At 43.4% G+C, this 23,704-nt stretch overlaps 2 protein-coding genes across 5 annotated transcripts in view; both read left to right on the top strand.

Annotated features, from left to right (window-relative positions):
- The first annotated feature begins 2,318 nt into the window (after nucleotides 1-2,318).
- TMEM183A (transmembrane protein 183A) lies at nucleotides 2,319-15,333 on the top strand. The gene is made up of 8 exons (XM_079107236.1): nucleotides 2,319-2,524; nucleotides 2,713-2,802; nucleotides 3,625-3,792; nucleotides 5,731-5,890; nucleotides 6,848-7,028; nucleotides 9,442-9,522; nucleotides 11,734-11,889; nucleotides 13,328-15,333. Exons 1-8 carry the CDS (start codon nucleotides 2,416-2,418, stop codon nucleotides 13,511-13,513), a joined length of 1,131 nt encoding a protein of 376 aa, XP_078963362.1. The 5' UTR covers nucleotides 2,319-2,415; the 3' UTR covers nucleotides 13,514-15,333.
- Nucleotides 15,334-16,539: 1,206 nt separating this feature from the next.
- PPFIA4 (PTPRF interacting protein alpha 4) overlaps nucleotides 16,540-23,704 on the top strand; it is a 47,985-nt gene continuing 40,820 nt past the window's right edge. For 3 of the 4 annotated variants that reach the window (XM_079107978.1, XM_079107977.1, XM_079107975.1), the window contains exon 1: nucleotides 16,540-16,704. The gene's annotated coding sequence lies outside the window, so the exon portion shown is untranslated. Of the gene's footprint in view, nucleotides 16,705-17,318; nucleotides 19,068-23,704 lie in introns of those variants that run through there. The other variant, XM_079107976.1, reaches the window with a different exon arrangement.

Genomic DNA, 23,704 nt, shown 5'->3' with positions numbered 1-23,704 from the left:
TCTTTAACTACACTTTTATCACCATCACCACCACCCAATAATAATAGCTGATGTTTATTTAGTGTTTACTATCTGCTATTTTATATGCTTTTATGGGTTAATTAATTTAATTACTTCACTAATTCCATGAAGAAGGAGTTATTATCTCCAATTTATAGGCAAGGAAACTGGGCTTAGACAGGTTAACGTTTCCAAGGTCACCTAGATAATAAGTGGTAGAGACAGGTTTTGAACCCAAGCAAGTCTGACTTCATAATCTTTGCTAACCACTCCTTTAAGATATTGCTTCATGTTGTGCTAAACTGCCTTCAATAGGAAATTTCACTGTCACCTATTTCTTAAAAAATGTGGGGGAGGGCTGGGGTCATGGCTCAGTGGTAGTGCACTTGCCAAGCATGCGTGAGACCCTGGGTTCGATCCTCAGCACCACATAAAAAAATAAAATAAAGGTATAATGTTCACTTACAGCAAAAAATATATTTTAAAAAACGTGAGGGAACAATTTTCCAATGTCTCCAAAGCAATGATTCCCAGGCTTTAGGATTTCACAAGCTACTAAAATTCAACCAATATAGACTTCTGGCAAAAATATAGATTTTCCAACTTTAAATTTTGACAAGAAAGGATCTCAAAACTCAAACATTCTCTACTATCATTTACTATTAGTACAAAATAAAGGACCATTTAATAGCAAAAAATTAGGGTGGATATAATATGTAAAGATAGCATCCTACTATTACATGTATTCATAAATTATCCTAAACTCCTCTCTTTGTTGAGGAGAAAGTTTAGAATAACATTTTCCACCCTCTTCCTAATAGCAAAGTTAAACAACTTCCATTTAAATATAATAGCAACTTTAGTAACTTTTACAACTTGTCTTTCTAGAAAGAACCTATATCTTTGAGTCTGGAAATTAACAGTATCATTAATTCAAAACTGTTGTTTTTAAAAAAAAAACTGTTGCTTTTTAATGAAATGGGGGATAAAAGATCTATGGATCTTTTGTACTAAAGTGGCCACAGGACTTAAGAGTCTGAGAGGCCTTGCTTAAGATCTTTTCAGTCTTCAAATTTTCAAAGATGAAATAGCTTCCAGAACTAGCACTTCTTTCATTCTAATACATTAAAAGTGGTAACTATGTTGTTGACAAATGAGAGCACATTCTTTTTTTATAGTTTTTTTTTTAAAAACAGTGACAGCATCTTAATTAATAGGGTCTACGTCTCTTGCATCTTTGGTTCCCTCCAAAGTCTGAATGTGAGTTTTCGGCAGAGTGCCACAAGAGCAGAAATCCACATGCATGAAGGCCGCATGAATTTTTTACTTATAAAATGAAATGAGAAGACTCAGTGCTTATCACCTGCATTTTGAACTTAACTACAAACACGAATTATTTATACGAGGAAAATTATGAGACAGTTTTAAAGTATTAGACACTTGTTTCATTTTATGAACTTAAATTAAATTTGAATATTTCACAACTGTAATAAATTATGCTCAGCTTCAAGTATAATTCCTAATTGATTCAAGCCTATTAGCATGACCCTTGCTGGTAGTCTGTTACATAATGCTAGTAAAATGCCCCTGGTTGCTCCTAATGAATTTTTGTGTACAGTACTACCTAATAAGATTATAGAGTCCCCTTCTAAGTATATTAGGGTGGCACTCTCTGGTGGATTCGGCAGATAAGATGTCTGAACCCTTAGTACTGTTTCTTAAGCCAGGGGTTGTCACCCCTTGTGAGCTACAAGGAAGTTAGAAGGACAAAAGACATCACAAGTCAGGATTACTCTCATTACAAAGGACAGTTGATATTCATTCCTCAATGATCCTTCTGAAATTTTACTTGGGGATGGCGATAGGTTGAGAAGTTTTTAAGAACCCTTCTTCCTATGTCGAGAATTCAGAAATGTATGGTCTTCGTAAATAAAATTGTAGTTAAGGCTCTTACAGATTTAGGTCGGAATAGCTGTTGCTCAAGTCTACGTTGCACGAGTGCAAGCGAAAGCGCGAAGACGACAACGTATGTGCATTTGGGAGTTGAAGTGGACCTGGAACGTGGGTAGAGGCTTCAGCAGGAAGAATCCTGGACACCAGGATGTAAACTCGTGGTGAGAGTTTAGGGTCTGACACACCACACATTTCATAGGAAATAGTGCTAAAAGCGACACCACTCATCACAACAGTACTCCACACTACTGGAACGCAGACCCCGCAAGGTCTGAGGGCGCCAGATGATGACGTTTCCTAGGACCAGGCGGTGATTGGTTTCCGTAGAGGAGCGGTGTCCGCCTACGAGATTTGGAGCCCTGGCCTAAGTCATCGCGAGAGCAGCGGCCTCGGGTGCGGGATGGCCGCGGAGCCAGCGGGAGCTGGCCCGAGGCTCCCGGTGCCAGCTCTCCCGCCCGAGACATGGCCCGGGGTCCCGGCCCGCTAGGTCGGCCTCGTCCCGACACGGTCGCCATGCCCAAGAGAGGAAAGCGACTCAAGTTCCGGGCCCACGATGCCTGTTCGGGTCGAGGTGGGCGAGGAGGCGGGGGTGCTGAAAGATCTTGGGCTGTCGGCAGGGAGGGGACTGGACCGTAGGGAGGCAAGCGCTCGCCTGCCGGAAGAGGGAGGGGACTGGGGCCGGGGACCTGCAGTGAGCAGGTCTTGGTGGGAAAGACTGAAGGGAAGGCCTCTGCCTTGAGAGTTGGTACTCTGTTTCAGTGACCGTGGCGGATTATGCCAACTCGGATCCGGCAGTCGTGAAATCTGGACGGATCAAGAAAGCCGTCGCCAACGCTGTTCAGCAGGAAGGTAGGCTTTCGGTTAGTCTATTTATTTTAGACCCAGGTCCGAAGACAGAACTCGATATTTCCCTGGGATTCTGTTTCAGTGTTTTTCCTGCAATTCTTTGGGCATCTTTCCATAAACGTGTTTGCTTTCCTCCCTGTTTGCTTTTATGTTCCGGGCAGGGTGGCATCGGGTGGCGTGAGGATTAGCCAAGAATGGCAGTTTTTGTAGCTGAAATATTGTATATCTGTCTTTGCATTAAAAACAATAGCAACAACTTTGTGTTCATTAATTTCCACTGCTTTATTTTTAGGCATTAATCTCTTTCCTGTAATTCACATATATTTTACTTTGCGATTTGCTTCTTTAATAACCTTGGTGTGTTCTTTTCCTTTTCTCATGTTTCTCGCTTTCAAGCTTTTCATTCCTGGGTCTCTGAGACTTGTGTTTTATGAGACATACTGTACAGCCTAGGACAAGGGTTAAATTGAATCCAGTTTGTCTCTAACACTACTTTTCAGAGTTTGTGTAAATGAAAACATAATTCACCTTTTGCTTTTATCCCCCAGGGTGCATAGTGGAGGAATTGTGCATTCTTTTTTTTTTCCCTAGGGCTGAAGTTGACACTTTTTTAAGAAGTGAATTCTGCAATGTTGGACTCAGTTTGCCTATTGCTTTCCTATTTTTTGTTGTTAAAGTGCTAACATTTTGTTTTAACTTGGTGATCGGTTCTCAGCTTTCTCTCATACTACCCCCCACCCCCACCCCATGATGCTGATGTCTTGGTCAAGCAGTGTTTCTGGATGGGACTGGGTGCCATCTCATTTTTCCCTTTTTTTCTTCTAGTAAAATCTCTTTGTGGCTTGGAAGCCTCCCAGCTTCCTGCAGAGGAAGCTCTTTCTGGGGCTGGTGAGTCCTGTGACATCATCGACAGCAGTGATGAGATGGATGCCCAAGAGGAAAACATCCATGAGAGAACTGTCTCCAGAAAAAAGAAAAGCAAGAGGCACAAAGGTATAGGTTTGCTTTCTTTTGGCAGTCCTGTCTGTGGTGATAAATGAAGCTATTATTTTCTCAGCACAAGAGGAGATCAAAGTGGTGATCCTCTGGGGAACTAGAGTTTGGAGAAAACCTAGCTCTTAACTAAAATGTTAATAGTGGGACAATACCTGTTAATAGACCTGGACTTTTAACTTTTGTCTAAATTTGAGAAGGAAGGAGACTGATAAGAGTCATAGCCATTATTGAGAACATTAAAAACCTGCATTTCTAGATTTCTGAATGTGTCAGGAAGCTGAAATGTGACAAAAATGTTTCCCAAGTATGTGGATTATACATAATCAGTTTTGCTTCAGATGACTAGAAATACTATCATGGACTTCTAAGTGTTGTGCAGTTATTAATGTCTGCTTTATGTCTAATAGGTACTGTGGAAAATAGAAAAGTATATGATGGTTACATCTTAAAGGTGATAAGACCTTTAAATGAAACTAATAAACTAATGCTATATAATGTCCCAAATCATTGGTCAGATTTTCACATTGTACTCTAGATTCAATGAATCAGACTCTCTTGGGGTAGAGCCCAATCTTAAGGCCAAAGTGGTTCTGATGATGAGCTCGGCTTAAGGGAAAGCTGACAAATAAGAAATGATACATGTATTTTTGGTCTCAGATCTACCTGAACTTTCACCTCGACTTGAAAATCACATAATAGATATTTGTGTTTGTTGAAATAATCAGTACATTAATGAACTTGTATTACTTTGCTGTTATAGCAGGAAGCAGCTAGAGAAGCAAGGGCAAACTTGGGAAGGTGGTGTAGGGGCATTTTACCCAGGAAAGAAGAAAGCTGCTTTTAATTTTATAATTAGGGCTGAATTAAGGGCTAACCCTTAGTGTTAGCCCACGTACAGGTATCTTTGTGGAATGTGTTTGTTACCTGAACCTAAGATGTTTAGTGGACTCAGGGTCAAGAGAATTAACACTAATGAGGTCTGAAGGAGTAGGAGGAGGTAGGGATACATTGTCAGGGAGTGACTGACTGCCTCTGGATTTTAGACCAAACTGGCAGTGACATTTAAAAAAAAAAAAAAAAAGAAATATGTTTACAGGAAGTTATTGAGTAACGAGTACATACTGCAGCTCATCGGCTTTTTTATTTAGTCTGCACTTGAAGTTTCCTCATGCCATTTAAAATCAATTTGGTTTTTTACATGACTGAAGTGAAGAAAACATTTGGTAGATGGGGTCTGCAAGGAATATCAAAGTCAGGGTTTATAGTGCAAAACTGTGGGGCTGGGGATGTAGCTCTGTCAGTAGAGTGCTTGCCTCATATGCACAAGGCCGTGGGTTCAATCCCCAGCACCACCCACACAAAAAAATAATAATAAAATAGTGCAAAACTGTAGTGCCTAGGTGGCCAGGCTTTGTTTTCTTTTTACTAAAAGGGACACAATACAGGCACGATAGCTCATGCCTATAATCCTATTGACTAGAGAGGCTGAGGCAAGAGATTTGAGGCCAGCTTTGGCAACTTAGTGAGAACCTGTCTCAAAATATAAAGGTCTGGGATATAGCTCAGTGGGAGAGTGCTTATGGGTTCAATCCCAAATACCACATAAAAAGTAAATAAATAAAATAGGCACAATAATATTTTCCTTATTTCTTTTGAAAAATTATTAAAGTTGAATGATATAATGTATGTGAAGACACTTGACAAACTTCCTAATAGTATGTAAGTATTTGTTTTAAATGACCTGAAGAATGAGGCTTATTCACTTAGGCAAAAGTTTTCAGCAGCTAGAATTAGGAAATTATAACCTTGAGGGGCTTCTTTGGACCTATTTAAACCTTTTTCTTAACTGCAGGACTTGAGAGAATTGAAATGATTGAGTATCTTTAGACATATATGCAGTCAAAGGTTATTTTATTTTATTTGTTTCTGTTTCAGAGGACCTGGACAGGGCTGGAGGAGAGGAGTATCCCATGGATATTTGGCTATTGCTGGCCTCTTACATCCGTCCTGAGGACATTGTGAATTTTTCCTTGATTTGTAAGAATGCCTGGACTGTCACTTGCACTGCTGCCTTTTGGACCAGGTTGTACCGAAGGTGCGACCACAGAGAGCCCACTCCATTTTGTCTGTAGCTGATTTCATTGCTGTTTGTGGTTTGGCGCTACTCCCTGGATGGTGATCTCTTTTCACTTTCTCTCCTCCATGTCTGGGCATGACCCTAACTTTGGACTTCTTGACCCCTCTCTAATTTAAATTAAATATTGTTAATTCATTCAGGTAATTGTCTTTCTTATGGTTACCTTCTTCCCTGTAGTATTTTTATTTAGCAAGTCTTGCTTCAGGTCTCAGAAAGAAATGTCTTTGACTTTTCTCCTGAGATGTATGTTAGCTAGAATGTTTGAAAGCTACAAATGGCTACCTGTTTATCTTTCCACTAGATTGTTTCTTAGATATTTCTAGTCACCTGAAATTATCCTGTAGTTTTTGTATTTATGCTGCCCTGTATAGAATAGTAGTGGTGAGGAGTGAATAAATTGTATGATTAGTCAGAGGGCTAGCTTTTGATGTAGGGTGTGAAAGTATAGTGGAGATTGTAAATTGTAAGGTTGTGGTTGGAATGGATGTGGAGGTAGGGTAGCAGAGAGTAGAAAACTTGTTGAGATATCTGATAGGGAAACCTAGGGGTGCTTTACCACTGCCCTATGTCCTGTCCAGAGTCTCCCTAAGTGGCTGAGGTGGCCTAGAACTTAGGATCCTTCTCTCTTAGTCTTCTGGTCTTTGTGAATTGTGTGTACTACTGCTGAAGTATATTATACCCTTGTCAGTTCAGAGATTTTGAAAATAGTTGGAAAATTACAGGATTATTAGCTGAAGAAGCAGAAGTCACTGAGTTGAGATGGTGATTTGTATGTATGTGAACACTGGGAGTAGCTAACTACTGGCCAATGGAATAGAGCAGTGGCAGTCACATAGAGACCAGGAGTCCTAGGAGACTGACATAGAGGAAGAGAGACAGGTCACATATTGGTAGGAGTAATGTGTCGTGTTTCAGGCACTACACGCTGGATGCTTCTCTGCCTTTGCGCCTGCGACCAGAGTCAATGGAGAAGCTGCGCTGTCTTCGGGCATGTGTGATCCGTTCTCTGTACCATATGTATGAACCATTTGCTGCTCGAATCTCCAAGAATCCAGCCATTCCAGAAAGCACTCCCAGCACATTAAAGAATTCCAAAGTAAGTGAGAATTAGTGTTGGGGTTTGACTAATGGACTCTTGTATGGTGAGCCTGTTACTGTGGCTTGTTCTCAGCTTCTCTGATGGGGAGGGCTGTAGGTCCCAGGCTTCTAGAGGACTAATGTAAACTTGTAGAGCTCAGAGATTTCATTTGACATTCCTGCTGTGCTGGGTTGGCTTATGTTATCTTTACCTATAGCTTTCTTGTGCTTTTAGTGTATCCCTTATTCCATTTTAATTTATTTTCATACATTGTACATTGGACCACTTTAGGTTTTTATGATTTTGGCTAAGAAGAACACAACTCGAAAGATAGATGTGTGCTATAGTTTTTAAAAGGTGCTTAAAACATGATACAAAGATATAACCTGAGTAACTCATATACTGTCTTTCTAATGTAATCTTGACATCTGGGATTCCCTTTATTATTCTTGACCTTCTTAAAGGATTCTGGTGTAGACTTCTTTAGCATTTGCTGAGTGTCCAGTGCTAGGCTGTTGTCGGGCTCTGTGGTAGATTGTCTCAGAGACCATCAGTTCCTCCAATGCATAAGCTTTAGGGCTCTAAGATTATATGTGCTTTAGGCTATTTTTATCTCAGGATTCTCCCAGTATTTTATATTCATACATATATTCAAGTTTGTGGCATTCTTCTGATTAGTAAATAGGTCTAATAGTCTTTGGTATAGTCTCTCCTTTTCGCCTCCCTGAGTCTAGTGAAATCACCTTTGCCAAGCTAGACTAGTATAGTAGAAATGGTTATGCAGGCAAGTTGATGTCTTAACCTTTTTCTTATTCAACTAATATCATTGCCTAAATTTCATCTTTTGAGGTTATAGCTAATTTTTATTATTCCTGTTCTTATCCAAAGTCTGATGTTCTAAAACACTTCAGTTCTCTTGTACTTTATTGTCATGGACATTACATAATGATTCTTCTCCTGTAGCTTAGCTCTAAGGTGATAATATTCTACCTGATATATTTGAATTAAAAGGGTACTATTGGTTTCAAGATAATCAGTGTTCCTCCTCTAGGCTTGCAAACTGAGGTAGACAGGGCCACTGGCTGAGCTCAATTTAATATCATGCTAGCTGATGGATTTAGGGCATGTGTGAGTAGAATTTCACCCAGCAGCTGCTTCTGCCTGTAACATGAGTGGACAGTATATCAGCTCACATTTACAGTGCCCCTTCCCCCAGAACCATTTGATAGTATTAGACTAACTATGCTGGGCGGGGCATCATTCCAGTGTTAGCCATGCCAGGTGTGAATCCGTTGCTGGGAGAAGAGCAGCATTGGGCAAACTCCTCGTGCTTGACGCATCTTAGCGGCTCCAGTGCACAATGCAAGTGCTACTGCTTAGCTTCTGAAATACCCATGTCTTCATATTCTTAGCACTGTATATTAATTTTTAAAAAGTAGACTATGAAAAGCCAAAGCAGAATGAAAACCAGGATCTTAATCTAGTTAGTAAGCCCATGCCATCTGGCTGCTTCTTTTGTGCCATATTAGAGATCTTCTGAAGAGGGTGTGGGACCTGAAGTGGCAGGTGTCCCATGCATGGCCTTGCCATTAGTGTGCCCACAATCGCATGGCATTCAGGGAGTTGCCAGCATGCCTGAAGGAAGTTGTCCCATGTTCTTGGACTCCAGCTTTTCGTATTTGATCCCCCCTCTCTCTCTTTCAGTAGCATAGCTTGTGTGGGACACTGGAGCCGTTGTGATGGCAGCAGAAGTGTTTTCCCCTTAAAGCCAAGCCCATTATTTTTGATGGAACAGCAGGACGTACAGGGCATGTCTGAAGGGCAGGACAGCTGGCACGGCGGACGACCCACCCCTTATCCCCTGGGAGGTACCTCACTTCTTGTGCTTAACCCTAGCTGTAGCCTGACTTTCATCAGGGGTTCACTTTAGACTGAATTTAGCCCAGCTCTGTGGTTTCTATACTGGCTCTCTGCTCCCAGAAGATCCTGAGCGGCTTGCTCCTATTATAGGGCCGGCCCTTCTTGCCTGCCTTATGGCCTTGTTATCATCTTGCCTGGTGGCTACTTGCTGCCCTTATATTTTAATGTAGAGCAGTGGCCTGCTGAATTAGAAAATGCCCCAGTTTCTAGATACTATGTTTCTGTCTTTAAAGAAGAGAACAATAGGGGTTGATCTCAAATAGCCTCTGAGGTTGACATATTGGTCCCTCTTCTCCTTATTGAACAGCCCTGGGGTTGTCTTCATGTTGCATCAGTGACAGGTTGGGGGTCTACCTGTGTCTAAGTAAAATATCAGCATTAGGACTATGGTTGGCTTTAGAGTTGTCAAACAGAGAGGTTTATCCTGATTTATTTGTTTGTTTGTTTGTTACCTTATAGTGTATTTTTATGTTTTCTCCCCTTAGTTTGTTTTATTGTTATTTTCCTACAGTGCTTACTTTTCTGGTGCAGAAAGATTGTTGGGAACAGACAGGAACCAATGTGGGAATTCAACTTCAAGTTCAAAAAACAGGTATGTGGCCTTTGCTTTGTCATTCAGGTAATATCTTCTAATGAATTTCACTCAATATCTTAGTCCATTTGTGTTATCATAACAGACTAGGTGCCACAGACTAGGTAATTCTTGAAGAACGAAATGAACTTCCTTGTAGTTCTGGAGGCTGGGAAGTACAGGATCAGGGTGCTTGCAGGTCCTGTGCCTGGCAAGACTGTTTTCTTTGCTTCCAAGGTAGCGCCTTATTGTTGCATCCTTCAGAGGAAAGGGATACGGTCCTCACACAGCAGAGGGTAGAAGGCCAAAGGGGTTGAACCCAATCTGAAGCCTCTTTTGAAAGAGCCTTGATCCCATTTGTAAGGGAGGAGCCCTCATAGCCTAATCACTGCCTAAATCTCACCTCTTACTACTACTGCAGTGGAGTTTAAATTTCAGCATGAACATTGGAGGGGCACAGGCATTCCAGCTATAACCCTGGCCATGAAATGTTCTTATTACAAATCAAATAATAGGACTGGGGGTGTGGCTCAATGGCAGAGTACTTACCTGGAATGCATGAGGCCCTGTGTTTGATCCCCAGAAATGCCTTAACAACAACAACAACAACAAAACTAAATAATATACACCAAAACTTAATACCATGAAAAGAAAAAGGAGGAGGAACTATTTTATATTGAAAGACAAAGATGAGAACCTAATGCAAAGAGTAAACCTTGAGTGGCTCCTGCCCAGAGAACAAAGAACTATAAAAGACATTTTGGGGGCAGTTGAAGAAATTTGACTATGCTGTGGCTATTAGATGATATAAAACTATTCATTTTCTTATTTGTGGTGATGGTATTGTGATTATGTGTTAAGTATCTTTATTCATGTTGAATTGTTAAGGGTGGAGTGTCAGTGTTACTTCCAAAAGGCTTTGTATCTCATTCTTCCCAAAGTGTGTGTGCTTTTTAAGTATGTAGGTGTCTACAAAGAGAGGAAGTTGGGAAAGTAAATATGGCAAAATATTCAATGGTGGAGTGTATACAGTTTAGCGTACTATACCTTTCTATATATTTGAAGACTTAAAAAGTGAAAAAGAGAAAAACTTACTGTAATCATGCATTGAACTTATTTGTCTAAGTTTTTTCTTTTGTTCAAAACAAATATATTTGTTACAGCAAAAATTAATATGGCTTTATGTTCAAGACACTTTTTGGGAAACCCTAAGAAGAGAGTTTGCCAGAAGACTTTTTATAAAAAGTGAATACTTGGGCTGGGGTTGTGGCTCAGTGGTAGAGCGCTTGCCTAGCATGTGTGAGGGACTGGGTTTGATTCTCAGCACCATATGTAAATAAACGAGTAAAATAAAGATCTATCAACATCTTAAAAAATATTTAAAAAAATGAATACTTGTTCATTTTGTCTCTGCCTTTTGCTTACACTATAAGGTCTTAGCTATCATGTGGATCTGTTTTGCTATTCTTCACTTCTTATCCTCAGCATTTGCATTTTAAAAATCTTTCCTCTAGTTAGTAGCTCACTGGTAGGACAGATTACAGATCCAGTTAGTTATCCCTCAATGATGGGAGGTGGGTTATAGATAGTTCAAAAAGTAAATCATATTTTCCTAATTTTTTAAAAACATGGTTCAGGGGAAGAAATTTAGCTCTCATAGTTTACATTTAGGAAGATATGATGCTCAAAATCTGTGAAATCTGTTAGACATTGCTAGAAAGTGAACCATAGGAGTTTTCTGGGAGGAGATTGAGGGGTAGTCTTGGTAGTGGAGAAATGTAACTAGAAGCAGAGACCACAGTTACTGCAGGAAAGTGAAAACTAAGAATCTCTTGAGTTCTGAGACTTGGAAATCTTTGGTTTAATGACACCTGATACTAGGAGGCCCCTTCTTCTTCCATCCCTTTTGTGCAGCAAAAATATTCTTTAAAGTCTGACAAGTCACAAGGAGTTTGCAATCTTTCAGACATTGGAGAGTCTCTGACAGAGACTTTAAGTTTCTATTTGGTGGTAGGAGTACCATCCAAATGAAGCGTAAACCCATTGCTACATTTGCTCATCCAAATATATTTTCCCTTCTTGCAAAGGGCAGATTTTCTTTGATCTTCACATAGAAGATAATAAACATAAAGAGGAGATAGCAAAAGTACTGGCTGTTGAATTTTTGTTGATGGACTTTTAGAGAAATAAATATTTCCTCTAGGTCATTAGATTAATTTTAGTTCTCTTCAGTCCCCTAGATTAAAGAGCAAGTGTACGGAACGATTGCAGCCTCCCATTCAATATGAAGATGTTCATACCAACCCAGACCAAGACTGCTGCTTGCTGCAGGTCACCACCCTTAATTTCATCTTTATTCCAATTGTCATGGGAATGATATTCACCCTGGTAAGTGGAGACTCAGGAGTTCATCCACAGCTCTTCTATAGACTTTCATTATATTTAGGGTTTAAGAGAGATTTGTGAATTTAACCATTGAGAAAAAAATGAGGAATAATTTCTAAAAATCAGAAATTAGACTTGTATATTAATAACAGACAGAGTTGGGGATTAGTATATCTGAGAATATGTTACCTGTTCTCTGTAGGTGAGGGGATGTTTTGTATTATTATGTGTGTGCAATGATCATTAATGACTGAAAGACATTATCCTGAGAGGAATAATGAGGAAGCGTGTGCATGAGCACTGTATGTCAGGACTGTGAGGCATGCATGTGGTATCCAATGGAACTTTAAATATAGGGTGGTCGGCTCTACCTTTGTAGAGCAGTGTTCTGGCTGTTCAGCATTTGACTGAGAATCAGATTAGTAAACAATGAATGTGCCTGTGGCTTATTTTTTCCATATTTTAAAATATTTTAATTCGATTGGCAACTGGAAAGTTTTTTTTTTTGTTTGTTTGTTTTGTTTTTGGTGCTAGGGATTGAACCCAGGGCCTTGTGCTTGCAAGGCAAGCACTCTACCGACTGAGCTATCTCCCCAGCCCTGTTTGTCTTTTCTGTGTTTGGGGCTTATGTTTATAGATATGCAGAGTTCCCCTCTAAGTGACTTAGACTTCCACTGTCTTGTAACTGCAGTTAACCTGGGAACTGTTTTTCTAAGGTGTCTGTTAATATGTTCATGTATATATCCTCTCAGATAATTTTGAGTAATTGAGATTATGTCACGTATGCTATATTTGTTGTAGGTAGTTTCTTCCTCCAGGTCGAGCCATATTCATGAACTAGTTATGTACTCATATTCCATATCCTTCATACGACTATATAGAACTACATATGAATATTTGGCGATTTTGTAGTTTTACTTTACAAAAAAGGGGATGAGGTTTATGTTTCATGCATCTTCCTTAACTTGTTCAGTGGTAACTCATCAAAATCCCTTCAAGTCATCTCTTACTTGATTTTAATGTTAGACTATGTGTGTGTGTCCTAATTTATTCATCCATCTAGGAGACTTTCTTTAGCCTAGTTTAAATATATTCAGCTGAGAAGACTTTACACACCTGTAATCTCAGCAGCTTCAGGAGGCTGAGGCAGGAGGATTGCAAGTTGCAAGACCCTGTCTCAAAATAAAATATAAAAAAGGCTGGGGATGAGGCTCAGTGGTTAAATGCCCCTGGGTTCAATCCCTGATACCAAAATTATAAAAAATAAAAAAATAAAAATTATCCTTTTTTAAAATGTCTTTACAAAGAAAGGTGTTGGTGTTATAACTTGATATTAATGTTGTTACCTAGTCAGTATAAATTATGTCTGGACTGTCTCAGGGTGAGCCAGAGGAAACCAAGGTTTTTTGAGTTGGGTATTAAATTTGTTTTTCTCTTCTAGTTTACTATTAATGTGAGCACAGACATGCGGCATCATCGAGTGAGACTGGTGTTCCAAGATTCTCCTGTCCATGGTGGTCGGAACCTGCGCAGTGAACAGGGTGTGCAAGTCATCCTGGATCCAGTGCACAGTGTTCGACTCTTTGACTGGTGGCATCCGCAGTATCCGTTCTCCCTGAGAGCATAGTTATTGCTTCCCATCCTTTGGGGCAACCTTGAGTCTAGTCCATTAGTAATCAGATTCTGGTTTGGAGGGGATGGTCTATTGTATATCTGATTAGTAATACATATGCTCTTTTGGTTCCTGGGGCTCCTAATTATTGGAGGGAGAAGGGTTGAATCAAGAGGAAAACAACTATGGTTTATAAACATATTTTAATGTAAAATTTGCATTTGAAAGGAGAAACCTGGCCCTGTTTTCTGTGTTAAATCCCATTTGGTGCTATTGAGTTTATTGTTCTATATTCTTTCATCCTATTGAAAATGGATGATCTTGCTCTAGGGGAAAATTAAACTCTAAATCTTCAAGCAAGAAAGTTTTCCCTTGTGGATCAGAGGAACAGAATGCAGAGGCCTAAAATTGTTGTAACTACTGCTTCCAATGTAGCTGCCCCTCAAATTCAAGTGAATATTTTCTCATCTCCCTTTACCTTTCTCCAGAAATAAAACAGGTGACAGGGTTTTCAGAATCTTATGAGATCAACTTGTGAATCTTTCTTTTAAAAAATAATTTTTGGATATTTATTGCATAAATACTGTTTTGCCAGTTTGGGGCTTTAGGGTTCTTTTTTTCTCCCCTTTTCCTTTTTTGCATGAGGCTGATAGTGATAATGACTTTGTACCCTTGGTGGTATACTAGGAACTTTACTTAGTATTCTAATCCTCATAATCTTGCAAGGTAGGTGAAAGAAACTATTTCCAATTTATGATTGAGTAACTGAATTGGTGAGTTATCCAACACCATAACTGCCAATAAATCTGCAGAGCTAAGATTCTGACCCAGGTCTTTTTTGCTATGCCACAATTCAAAAAGTTTCGTTTTTTTCTTGTGGAAGATAGTGGTGAGAATGGGCAGTATAATAGTCTTAAAGGTATGAGGGTGAGAAAAAACTTGATCAGCCTAAAAAGTATATAAGATTGATGAACGAGTCTTTAAATAAGTGTTTTTTAGTAAACTATAAACTAACCAAGAAAGTTATTTCAGGAAGGATAGTGGCATTTTCATTAATTTGTTAGAAAAGCATTTTTTATGCTAAAGGTCATTTTTAAAAAATGCATGTTGAAATCAGCCTCTTAAACCAGAAGCACTTAGTGACTTTACTTTGCTCTGCCCTCTGCTGCACTGCTTCTGCTGTCAGGCCTTTTGTCCAGGCAGAGATGCTGATGTCTTCCTGTTGATCAGAGGACTTGCTATGGCTGGTGTATTCTGAGAAGAGGATCGTGTGTGATTTTTGTTTTGCTAAGAAGATAGCCTTGCTGCTCCCCCACACCCCCTATTAACCAGTAACCTATTTTCAAGAGGTGGGCATTAAGACAGTATTTTTAAACATGAAAATCTGTGGGGGAGATATTATTGTGAGTCAAATATCTAAATTAGCGTGTTTTTTTTTCCTTACCGTCTTTCCTACTCCCTGCTATTTAAAGAACGTTCTTAGGAAGCATCTGCCTAATACTGTTGCTAACAGCTAGCCTTACCCCACATTGATGGTGGTACTTAAGCTGTTCATAGAAAGTGAGCCTGGGTCACTGAAAAACAGAATTTGGGCAGTTAAGTAATTAAAACAAGCAGGAGAAAAAAAAAAAAAAATCTAAGAATAAGCACCTCACAGATCTCTACAATCAAAAGTTACCTCTTGTGGCAGAAGGAAAGAAGCACAGTCTCTAGTTCCCTAAACAAAAGATGCCATGGAGTGGGAGGAAGCTGTCCTGGTGGATTGTGTGTCCCCCATTTAGGAGTTACCTTTAAAAAGGGGGTGAAATAAATTCAGCTTAATAATTGTGTTCTGATTCAACTTCTGAGTTTTTGTGTCAAACTCCATGGTTAAATGATAGATACATCTTGCATAATGCCTCTGCTCTTCTCATAATTGACAAACCCTTGGTAAAATGTGTTATAGTTGGTTGTCATGGCTTCAGCCTTCTTTTGCATTGGCTAAGTTGCATTTACTAGCACAATTCACATTTTGTTGGTGAAAGGATGTGAAGTCTTAGGGATTTCCCTTGGCAAGAACTCCATCTGGAGAAGAGTTGGAACTTTCTGGACTGTAGGTTAAAAACTGCTTAATAATTTCTTTCTCACCCCCACCCCCAATTTTGCTCAGAGGGTCACAGTAATACAAATATAGCCTTAGCCCCTCTCCAATAAATTGGAATTACTCAGAGTTCTTGCCTTCTTCCAGTAATGTAAGGACAAATGGTGAATATATTGGGGAAAAATAATAAGTGAAAGATTGTGTCACTGATCTCAACTACAGCCTTTGCTGCTGATATAGGATGTGTATGTATCTATATATAAATGCATGTGTACACATTCCATGTATATGAAGATTAGCAGTGCTTACGGATAAAGGATTGAGTAGGCACAGCGAAGAAACTTAACAAACCAGATGGAAAAGATGCATCAGTAGCCATGGGGCCGGAGAGAGTTGTGGACAGGGTAAGGGAGCAATTCAGGAAAATGGAGAGGTTTAGCTATAGTTTTTCAGTCAGGAATTTTGGCCTTTGAGTCGGTTTTCATACTATGTATATACAACAGACAAACACTTCATTTTATAGTAACAGTGTTAGAACAGTCAGATGTCTGAAGGCAAGTGGTACAATTCATTTAAGTGTATACTATGAAATGTATCTGGATTAAAAGTTTTAAGTTAAAAAATGGATGGGAGAGAGCAGGTGTGAAAGCTGACAAGCCACTGCCAATTTAGGTTACAGTTTGTTAGGCCAAGGACGGGTGAGTTCAGAGGCAGGGGTGAGATACTCGCTGCACTCAAGGCCCTGAGACCTTACTCCTGCCAGGTAAAACCCTGGCACTGTGCCACCTCGCTAGCACTCTCCAGGCCGAACCAAGATGGCGCGTAGCATCAAAGCGGCTCCCTAGTCACGTGCCAGGGCCGGGGAGCGCCTGGAGGCGGGAGGCGTGGCACGGTGGGGGGAGGTGGCCAGGCCCCGCCCCTAGGGGTGGGCCAGGGGTATCGCGGGGGAGGGGGCGGAGTCTCGAGGCAGGGCGCTAGGGTGGCGGAGGCTGCATCTACCTCTGCGCGCTCGGTTCTCTGGGACGTGTCTCGTTGCCCCGGCCGGGGGCGGCTCCCTGCTGCCTCCGAGCCGAGCCAAGCCGAGCCGAGCTGCCCGCTGCTGGGCCTTCGGCGATTGCAGACAGAGGTGAGCGCCCAGAGCCTAAGCTGGGGGGAAGGATGCCTCTTATTCCCAGCTCCAGCTCCCCTCTAGTTTGGGGAGTGGGGGGGGGTCCTCTGTCTAGCGCACCTTGGGAAACTGTACCGTTTTACTCTGGATGTGTCTGCGGCAGGCGTAGATACTGTTCCCTCCGCCGCCCCTCACCAGTGTTTGCGGTGCCCTGTGCCCTTGGGGATGAGAATGGGGGGCGATGCCCGATTTGCAGGGAGGGCGTGGAGTTCGCCCTCGGCTCCATCGACTTCGCGGGAGGGGGGCTGAGTTGGCTAGTCCCCGGGTGGGAACTGGGTGGACTGATTGCACCCTCATTTCCCCTCCAGGAGAATCAGAGAAATAGTGCTCCTTGGCCAGTCACTCCTTGGGGCAGTCTTCTGAGGGACAGAGGTCTTCGTGTTTCTGGGGGTCTTAATCCCTCCCGCGTGCTTCATTACACCACTCATTATTATTGCCACCTCTCCATTCCTGGAGCTGTCAGTCTCAAGCCGTGCCAGAGATGCCCCCATCTCCGCAGTGCCAGGGCGGTGGGGTGGAAGGAGAGGCCAACCGGAGGCCTGGTGGGGGCGGGGATGAGGGTGGGCGCAACAGGAAAAGACAACTGGAATAGAGATTCCTGAACTGGGAGGGTGCGAGTGGGGAGCTGACTTTTGTCCACGCAGTAGGGATGTTTTCCAGTACAGATCTCGAGGTTTTTGATGGTGGGTAGGAAGAGAGGTCGGGTTGGAGGACTTGGAATGGGTGTGGGTGGTTTTCTTGAGAAGGAGGAGAGATCTAGGACAAAGTGCCACTAGGTGCTGATGTCACCTTTGAGGAGGGATATGTTGGTAGTATTCATTAAGAGGTAGGGGAGTTGAGGCTGCTGTTCAATTCTGTGAGGAGAGCAAGTGGTTAGGAAGGACCCTCGGCTTAGCATGGAGATCCCCTCCTGGTGTGATCATAAAGGGCCCTTCCAGGAGCCAGGTTGCAGGGACTTCCTGCAGTCCTTTCCAGAGTTGTTGGTACTTTGTTCAACATCCAGCAAACATTTATTGGGCCAGGCACCATATTAAATACTTGGCCTTCTAAAGGCAATGTAATGCCATGGAGCAACTGAAAGGTACCCAATGTAAGCACACATATTAGGTAGTCTGTTAACATCCCCTTACACACACAATTGAACTACATTGCTTTTGAATTAGCAAAAGACAGGGCCTAACAGGATTCCAACCCCATGCTGTCCCTACCACTATGAGTTGGTCAGTCCCAGGGAAGTTGCCTTAGAAAAAGGAAAGCTTGAATGATTTCCCTTGGTTATTTTCTTAGATTTTGTCCTGAGATCTAAGGAGGCTGCCCGAGGTAAATAGTATCTCAAAGTAATGAAATGATGGATAGCCCAGTGGTTACTGGGAGCCTCTCTGCAAAGTGGGAGACACCATCTCTGGAAGATGGAAAAGTATGGGGGAGGGGACATGGAGGGGAAAGCTCATTAATGGTATTTGAGTGTGTGCTGCTGAGCATGTCATGATGTCAGAGTGTGAGAAGTCTGGCAGCTGGGTTTTAAAGGAAGGATGAGAAGGGGCAGGGAAGGCATCAGGCTTCTGAGTCCCCTGAGTTAACTGATGGAACCTCAGAGTTGGAAGAGTTATCAGGGATTGTTATGGGTCTCTTCTGAGCCTTTGAGGGTAGCAGGACTAGAACTGGGGAGAGGATGAGGAGTTGGACTGTGGTGGCAATTAGACAGGTGTGAAGACTCAGGAGGGCCAGGGAGCTTGGTGTCAAGTAGGATTTCTGATACCCAGAGGCCTGCTAGTCCTTCTTATGCCAGGGATACTCTGTTCTGAGCCTTTGGCTCTATTTCGTTCAGTTGGTAGAAGAGCTGCTTTGTGAACAAGGTGTGGTGACTGGGTGTCTGGAGTTGTGTGAGTATGTGTGGTCTGTGTGTATGTGTATTGTGTGTGTGTGTGTGTGTGTGTGTGTGTGTGTGCGCGCGCGCGCGCCGCTCGTGTATTGGAGAAGAGTTAGTGAGGAGCAGGGAAGACTGAGGGATTGGAAGTTGCTTCAGAGTCTGGGTCCCAGGTGGGGAATTGAGAGAAATGGAGGGGAGGGAGTGGGGTCAGAGGGAGAGACAAGTGTCTATTGCAGCCACATGAAGTCACCATCTGTCCCCCTCTGGCCTGCTAGCTCACTGACCTATAATTAGCTCTGGAGGGCATACGGTGCTGGCTCACAGGAACGTGGCACTTTGGGTGGCCAGTAGAGTGAAGAGTACTCAGAGGAACTGTGATCCTACGCTGAGGACCATATGCCCAGGACCATGGCTTCTCTGAATACTGTGCTTGGAAAGGGGCTGCTTCTAGGTGAGCCTTGATATTTGCTGTACTGGGAGGGACCTGGAGGAACTGAGGATGCATTGGGGGTAGGTCTGGTGGGGCGAAACAGCAGTGGGGCAAGGAGCTCTAAGGGAGGATGGTGTGAGTTTGAGGGCCAGCAAGACCCTCAGGACTCCCTGTTCACTGCCTGCCCTTGCCTGGCAACTGCCTTGCCACACAGCCTAACTGCTGCCCAACTATTTGTCCTACCTGCAGAAAGGCTTAGGTGCTGTAGCCTCAGGGCCTCCTTCAGGTGTCTTCAGTTCCTCCTGAAGAAGTTAGCTGTAGAATACAGGGCAGCTGCTTACCTTTCCGCTGGAGGCTGAGACCTTGGCTGGGGCCACTTCCTTCTCAGAGCCAGTGAGAAACTGCTGCCAGTTGATTCAATTGGTCATATTCCAAGTCATGCTTAGCACTGACCCCCAATCTGGACGAGAGACCATATTTGTCTATGCTACTCTTCATTGCTCTCAGATGAGTATGTGTATATCTACGTTCTCCCAAGTAGCCTGTGAACTTCCTGAGGATAGAGATGTATTTTCCTTGTCGTCTGCATCTATAACAGTGTTGGATTCATGGAAATCACTCATTGAGAGATTGTTAGATTGAACTGAAGAGGTCTGCCTTCAGGTCCCCTGAGCTCCATGATGCACTGCCTCCTTGCAACTAGAAATATTTAACCTGGAGCAGAGAAGCCTCTGGAGACCCAATACAGTGCTATTATATCTCACTGGGAGAATTGGATTCCATAGTCAGTAGATAAGATCCATGAATCTCTCATCAAACATGGCCTGTGGGTTTAGGTTTATGACCCTGAATAATAGTATGAATGTATAGACTTTGTATATATTATATGCATTCTTTGTTAATTACATAATATGTTATATATATTATCGGATGATAATTTTAAAAAGAGTACATATGCCTGATATGATTTTGTAGTTCAATGTCAGATGAAATAACTGGTTTGCATTTAAAGGCCTTTGTTGCTTATTTTGCCCAACCAGCAGTTGAATTCTCATAAATTAAACACATATCTGAGTGCCTTCATCGTTATTCTCTTCAGATAGATCACTGTCATTTCAAAGTGGAGATAGGTTTCCATGCAATTTAAAAAAAAACTTCCTTGGAACAATGAGGCTTCCTTATTGAGTAGTGAGGTCCTTAGTCTTGAGGAATAATCAAGACTGAGCTGTCAGGGATGTTGTGTCCACCACTCCCACACAGGGTGAGGGATTCTGCAGTTCCAAGTGGGGTTGGGTGTGGATAGCTACTGGATGGAGGGGTCCTTGGCAACTGCTTCAGAAAGTGGCTCTTCTTGTCTGATGAGAATGGAGCAGTGAAGTACTGGGTAGTGGGGCCAGGCCCAGGGCTTGGCCTGTACTGGTCCAGGAGAGTGGGCATTCTGGGAGATGCAGAGGATGACCCCAGCCATCTCTCATGGACATGGAGCAGTGTGTCCTGATAGGAGGTGGTAATTAAAAGGGTGAGCTGGAGGGGGCTGTGTTGTGGCTCAGCGGTAGAGTGCTTGCCTAGCATGTGTGAGGCACTGGGTTACATCCTCAGCACCACATAAAAAATAAATAAAAGGCCCAGGTCTGTGACCTCAGCTCACACTGGGCCAGTTGCAGAATACCTGAAATTTTCGGTCCTTAGAGCCAGGGCACCTGGTACAAGTGGAGTTTTCGTTCTCTTACTCCTGTCCTTCCTCCCCATCCCTTACACGTTCTCCTAGAGGTTCTAGACCACTCCTGCACTTACACTCTTTGTGCCCAGTTTGCAATCCACCTCTGAAGTTAGAGGGAGTTGTATGATGTGAGTGTCACAGAAGAGGGTCAGTTTTGGAAGGGCACAAAAAACTTGCAGTACTCCCTTCCCCATTGGTCTTTGATGTTAATCCTCTCAGGGTGGCACAGTGAGAGTGAACATTCTGCTAAGTGTGCCAGGGACAGACCCAGTTTCCACCTGCATCCTGGTGTGATTGTTAGCAATGTCTCCTTCACCCTCAAGGGGGTCTGGTTTGGACAGTATGTTGTATGCTTGCCCAACTGATAGGCTGCAACTTGGGAAGAGTGGCCCATGCCTAACTCCTGGGGAGCAGTTGGAAAGATGAGCTTCATAGACTCAGGTCCAGAGAGCCTGCTGGGTGAGCAGATACCTCCTGTGTCTACCTGAATGTGTCAGGCATCAGGTGGCTGTGCCAGGGCTGACAGCTGGGTATCATTCTATGCTTTGGTCACCTTTGATACTTGAGAACTGTTTCTTGTCTGCTATCTCCTCTGAACGTCATGACAACCTGTGGGGTGACTGGAGTGATTATGTGTTGTGTCCCTCATTTTCCAGATTCAGAAATCCAAAGTCCAGAGGGGCAAAGTGCCTCTGGTAGTCTTGTGGGGTCCAGAGAACTTGGATGCCTTTAAAGGGATTTGGGGCTAACGGTGAGAAGCTCTAGGAGATTGTCCAAGACTATTCTTGGGAATGGTATTCCATTCCCAAAAGCCAGGTGGACTTCTGATTTTCTTATTGTGTTTAGAGTGGGCCTAATCTTGAGGGCTTTGGCAGCCTTGGGCACTAAGAGATAACACAGAGTGTTGAGTGTCCACTCGCCACTAATCTTGGCACTTAATGGATGTCAACTTTTGTAGTTCTCCTGCCAGCTACCTGGGGTGGATACTCGTATTGCCCGCATTTCACAGAGGAGGAACTGACGCTCAGAAAAGGCAAATATCTTCCCGGGTCTCACAGGAAGGAGCCTATGTCCAGGCCCATCAGCCTGTTCTAGAGTCTGCAAGACAGGATTTGCTGCAGCTTGCTCCCAAGAAGCTGTAGTTTTCACAGAGCAAGTTAAATGACTCTATTCCCAGACCTTGAGCCTGGTTTTCTTGTTCTGGAGTTACTTTCCAGAAATCACGGTGTCACACATCTATGCTCAGTTCCGTTCATGTTTGAGCATCCAAAGCAAAGGAGGCATACACTCATTCTTACCCTGGAACCTGGAGCCTGCAGGTGAGATGATGTAAAGTAAGAGAAGTGCCAGGAAGAGGTATAAATAAAAGATGATGTTGGGACAATGAAGGGCACAGCTTGCCTTCTGGAACCAGGAAAGGCCCCGTGGGGGAAGTGGAGTTGAGGTGAGCTTAGAAGGACTGTTCGAGTTCTTCAGGTTGACACAGGAGATGAGAAGCGGGCCAGGTGAAGTGCAGGACTTGAACCGTAGCTGGGCTCTGGGAGCACGTGCGCGGGCTGGGGCTGCAGGGAGGGGAGGAGGAGTGGAAGTGGGGCTTCTCGGGGTGGCAAGCTGGACAGAGGAGGAGAAGCTTCTGGGTGCGAGGAAAAGAGATGGGCAGCCTGAGGACGTGGGCACCTGGGCTTCACTGCCACTGGGGGATAGCACCTGAACCCACAGGGCGTGGAGAGCCATGACTTGGCCTCTGAGGTGTTGCGGGAGTGTGGCTGGTGGGGGATTCAGAGGGCTCACAACGGTATGGGGCCAGCTGGGGGGGTGAGAAGAGAAATTTGGGTGGGTGGCTGGGGCCATGGGCATAGGTCACTTCTAGTAGGCAAGGGGCCACTTCTTGAGGTGACAGAGTCTTACCCCCAGGCTTGAGGAGGAGAGGAGGAGGGATGGCCAGGATGAGCTGTACTCCCACTGCCCACCCTGATGAGGGTGGAAAGGGCCACGGCCTCAGGCTTTGCCTCCCTGGAGTAGACATGATGCCCAAAGTCATCTACGCGCTCCCTCTTCCCCTGTCCCCCACCCCTCTCTGGGGTCAGACAGACCAGCTGAATTCTAGATCTTCCCTTTACCAGCTGTGGAGACCTGCTTATATGACTTTGAGTCCATCTCTTACATCTGTGAGATGGAAGAAGGATCATATCTTCCTTGTAAGGAATCATGATTGAAAATCAGTTGATAGGGGCTGGGGATGGGGCTCAGTGGTAGAGTGCTTGCCTAGCACGAGTGAGGCACTGGGTTCCATCCTCAGCACCACATAAAATAAATAAATAAATGAATAAATAAATAAATAAATAAAGGTATTGTGTCCATCTACAACTAAAAAAGTTTTTTAAAAAGTCAGTCGATAGACGTCAGTGGTTGGCTTAGTGCAGCACATGGTAAATATTGATAAATCATAGCAGATAATGTAATCATTATTTTTCTGATAATCACCTCCATCCTGTTTCTTCAGGTCCCCACCCTTCCTGTAGCTGAGGTGTGTATGACACACCTCTCAGCTCTGAGGACTCCTGCTCTGAGGCCCCCTCTGCCCCGCTCAGGGGCCAGCAGCCTCATGGTTGCCATGCGCGCTCTCAGTGGTGGGGCCTGCCATCTGGTAGGGTGGTAGGAAGCCAGGCCTGTGTGTGTGTGTTCAGCCAGGGCATCAGACCCAAGTGCCCATCCCTTCTGTTTGTTAGGAAAAGGTGTGTGTGGGGGGTGACACTCGAGAAACCTTTGGCTTTTCCGTGTTTATAAAGCCGGAGGCCTATTTTTTGTCTGACCCCTCCACACACACACACACACACACACACACACACACACTCACTCACTCCTGAGTCCTCTTCCTCGGTTTCGCAGCCTGCTACATTCCTCCCCACCAAAGCCCCTGGCAGGTGCTTGCTTTGGG

Source organism: Sciurus vulgaris, assembly GCF_902686455.1.
Source record: "Sciurus vulgaris genome assembly, chromosome: 12".
Lineage (NCBI taxonomy): Eukaryota > Metazoa > Chordata > Mammalia > Rodentia > Sciuridae > Sciurus > Sciurus vulgaris.
This window is presented reverse-complemented; position numbering and strand designations above follow the sequence as displayed.

Coding starts and splice junctions, on each gene's coding strand:
- TMEM183A (XM_079107236.1), top strand. CDS start 2,416: ATGGCCCGGGGTCCCGGCCCGCTAGGTCGGCCTCGTCCCGACACGGTC. Junction 3,793..5,730: donor GAAAAGCAAGAGGCACAAAG/GTATAGGTTTGC, acceptor TTTCTGTTTCAG/AGGACCTGGACAGGGCTGGA. Junction 11,890..13,327: donor TGGGAATGATATTCACCCTG/GTAAGTGGAGAC, acceptor TTTCTCTTCTAG/TTTACTATTAATGTGAGCAC.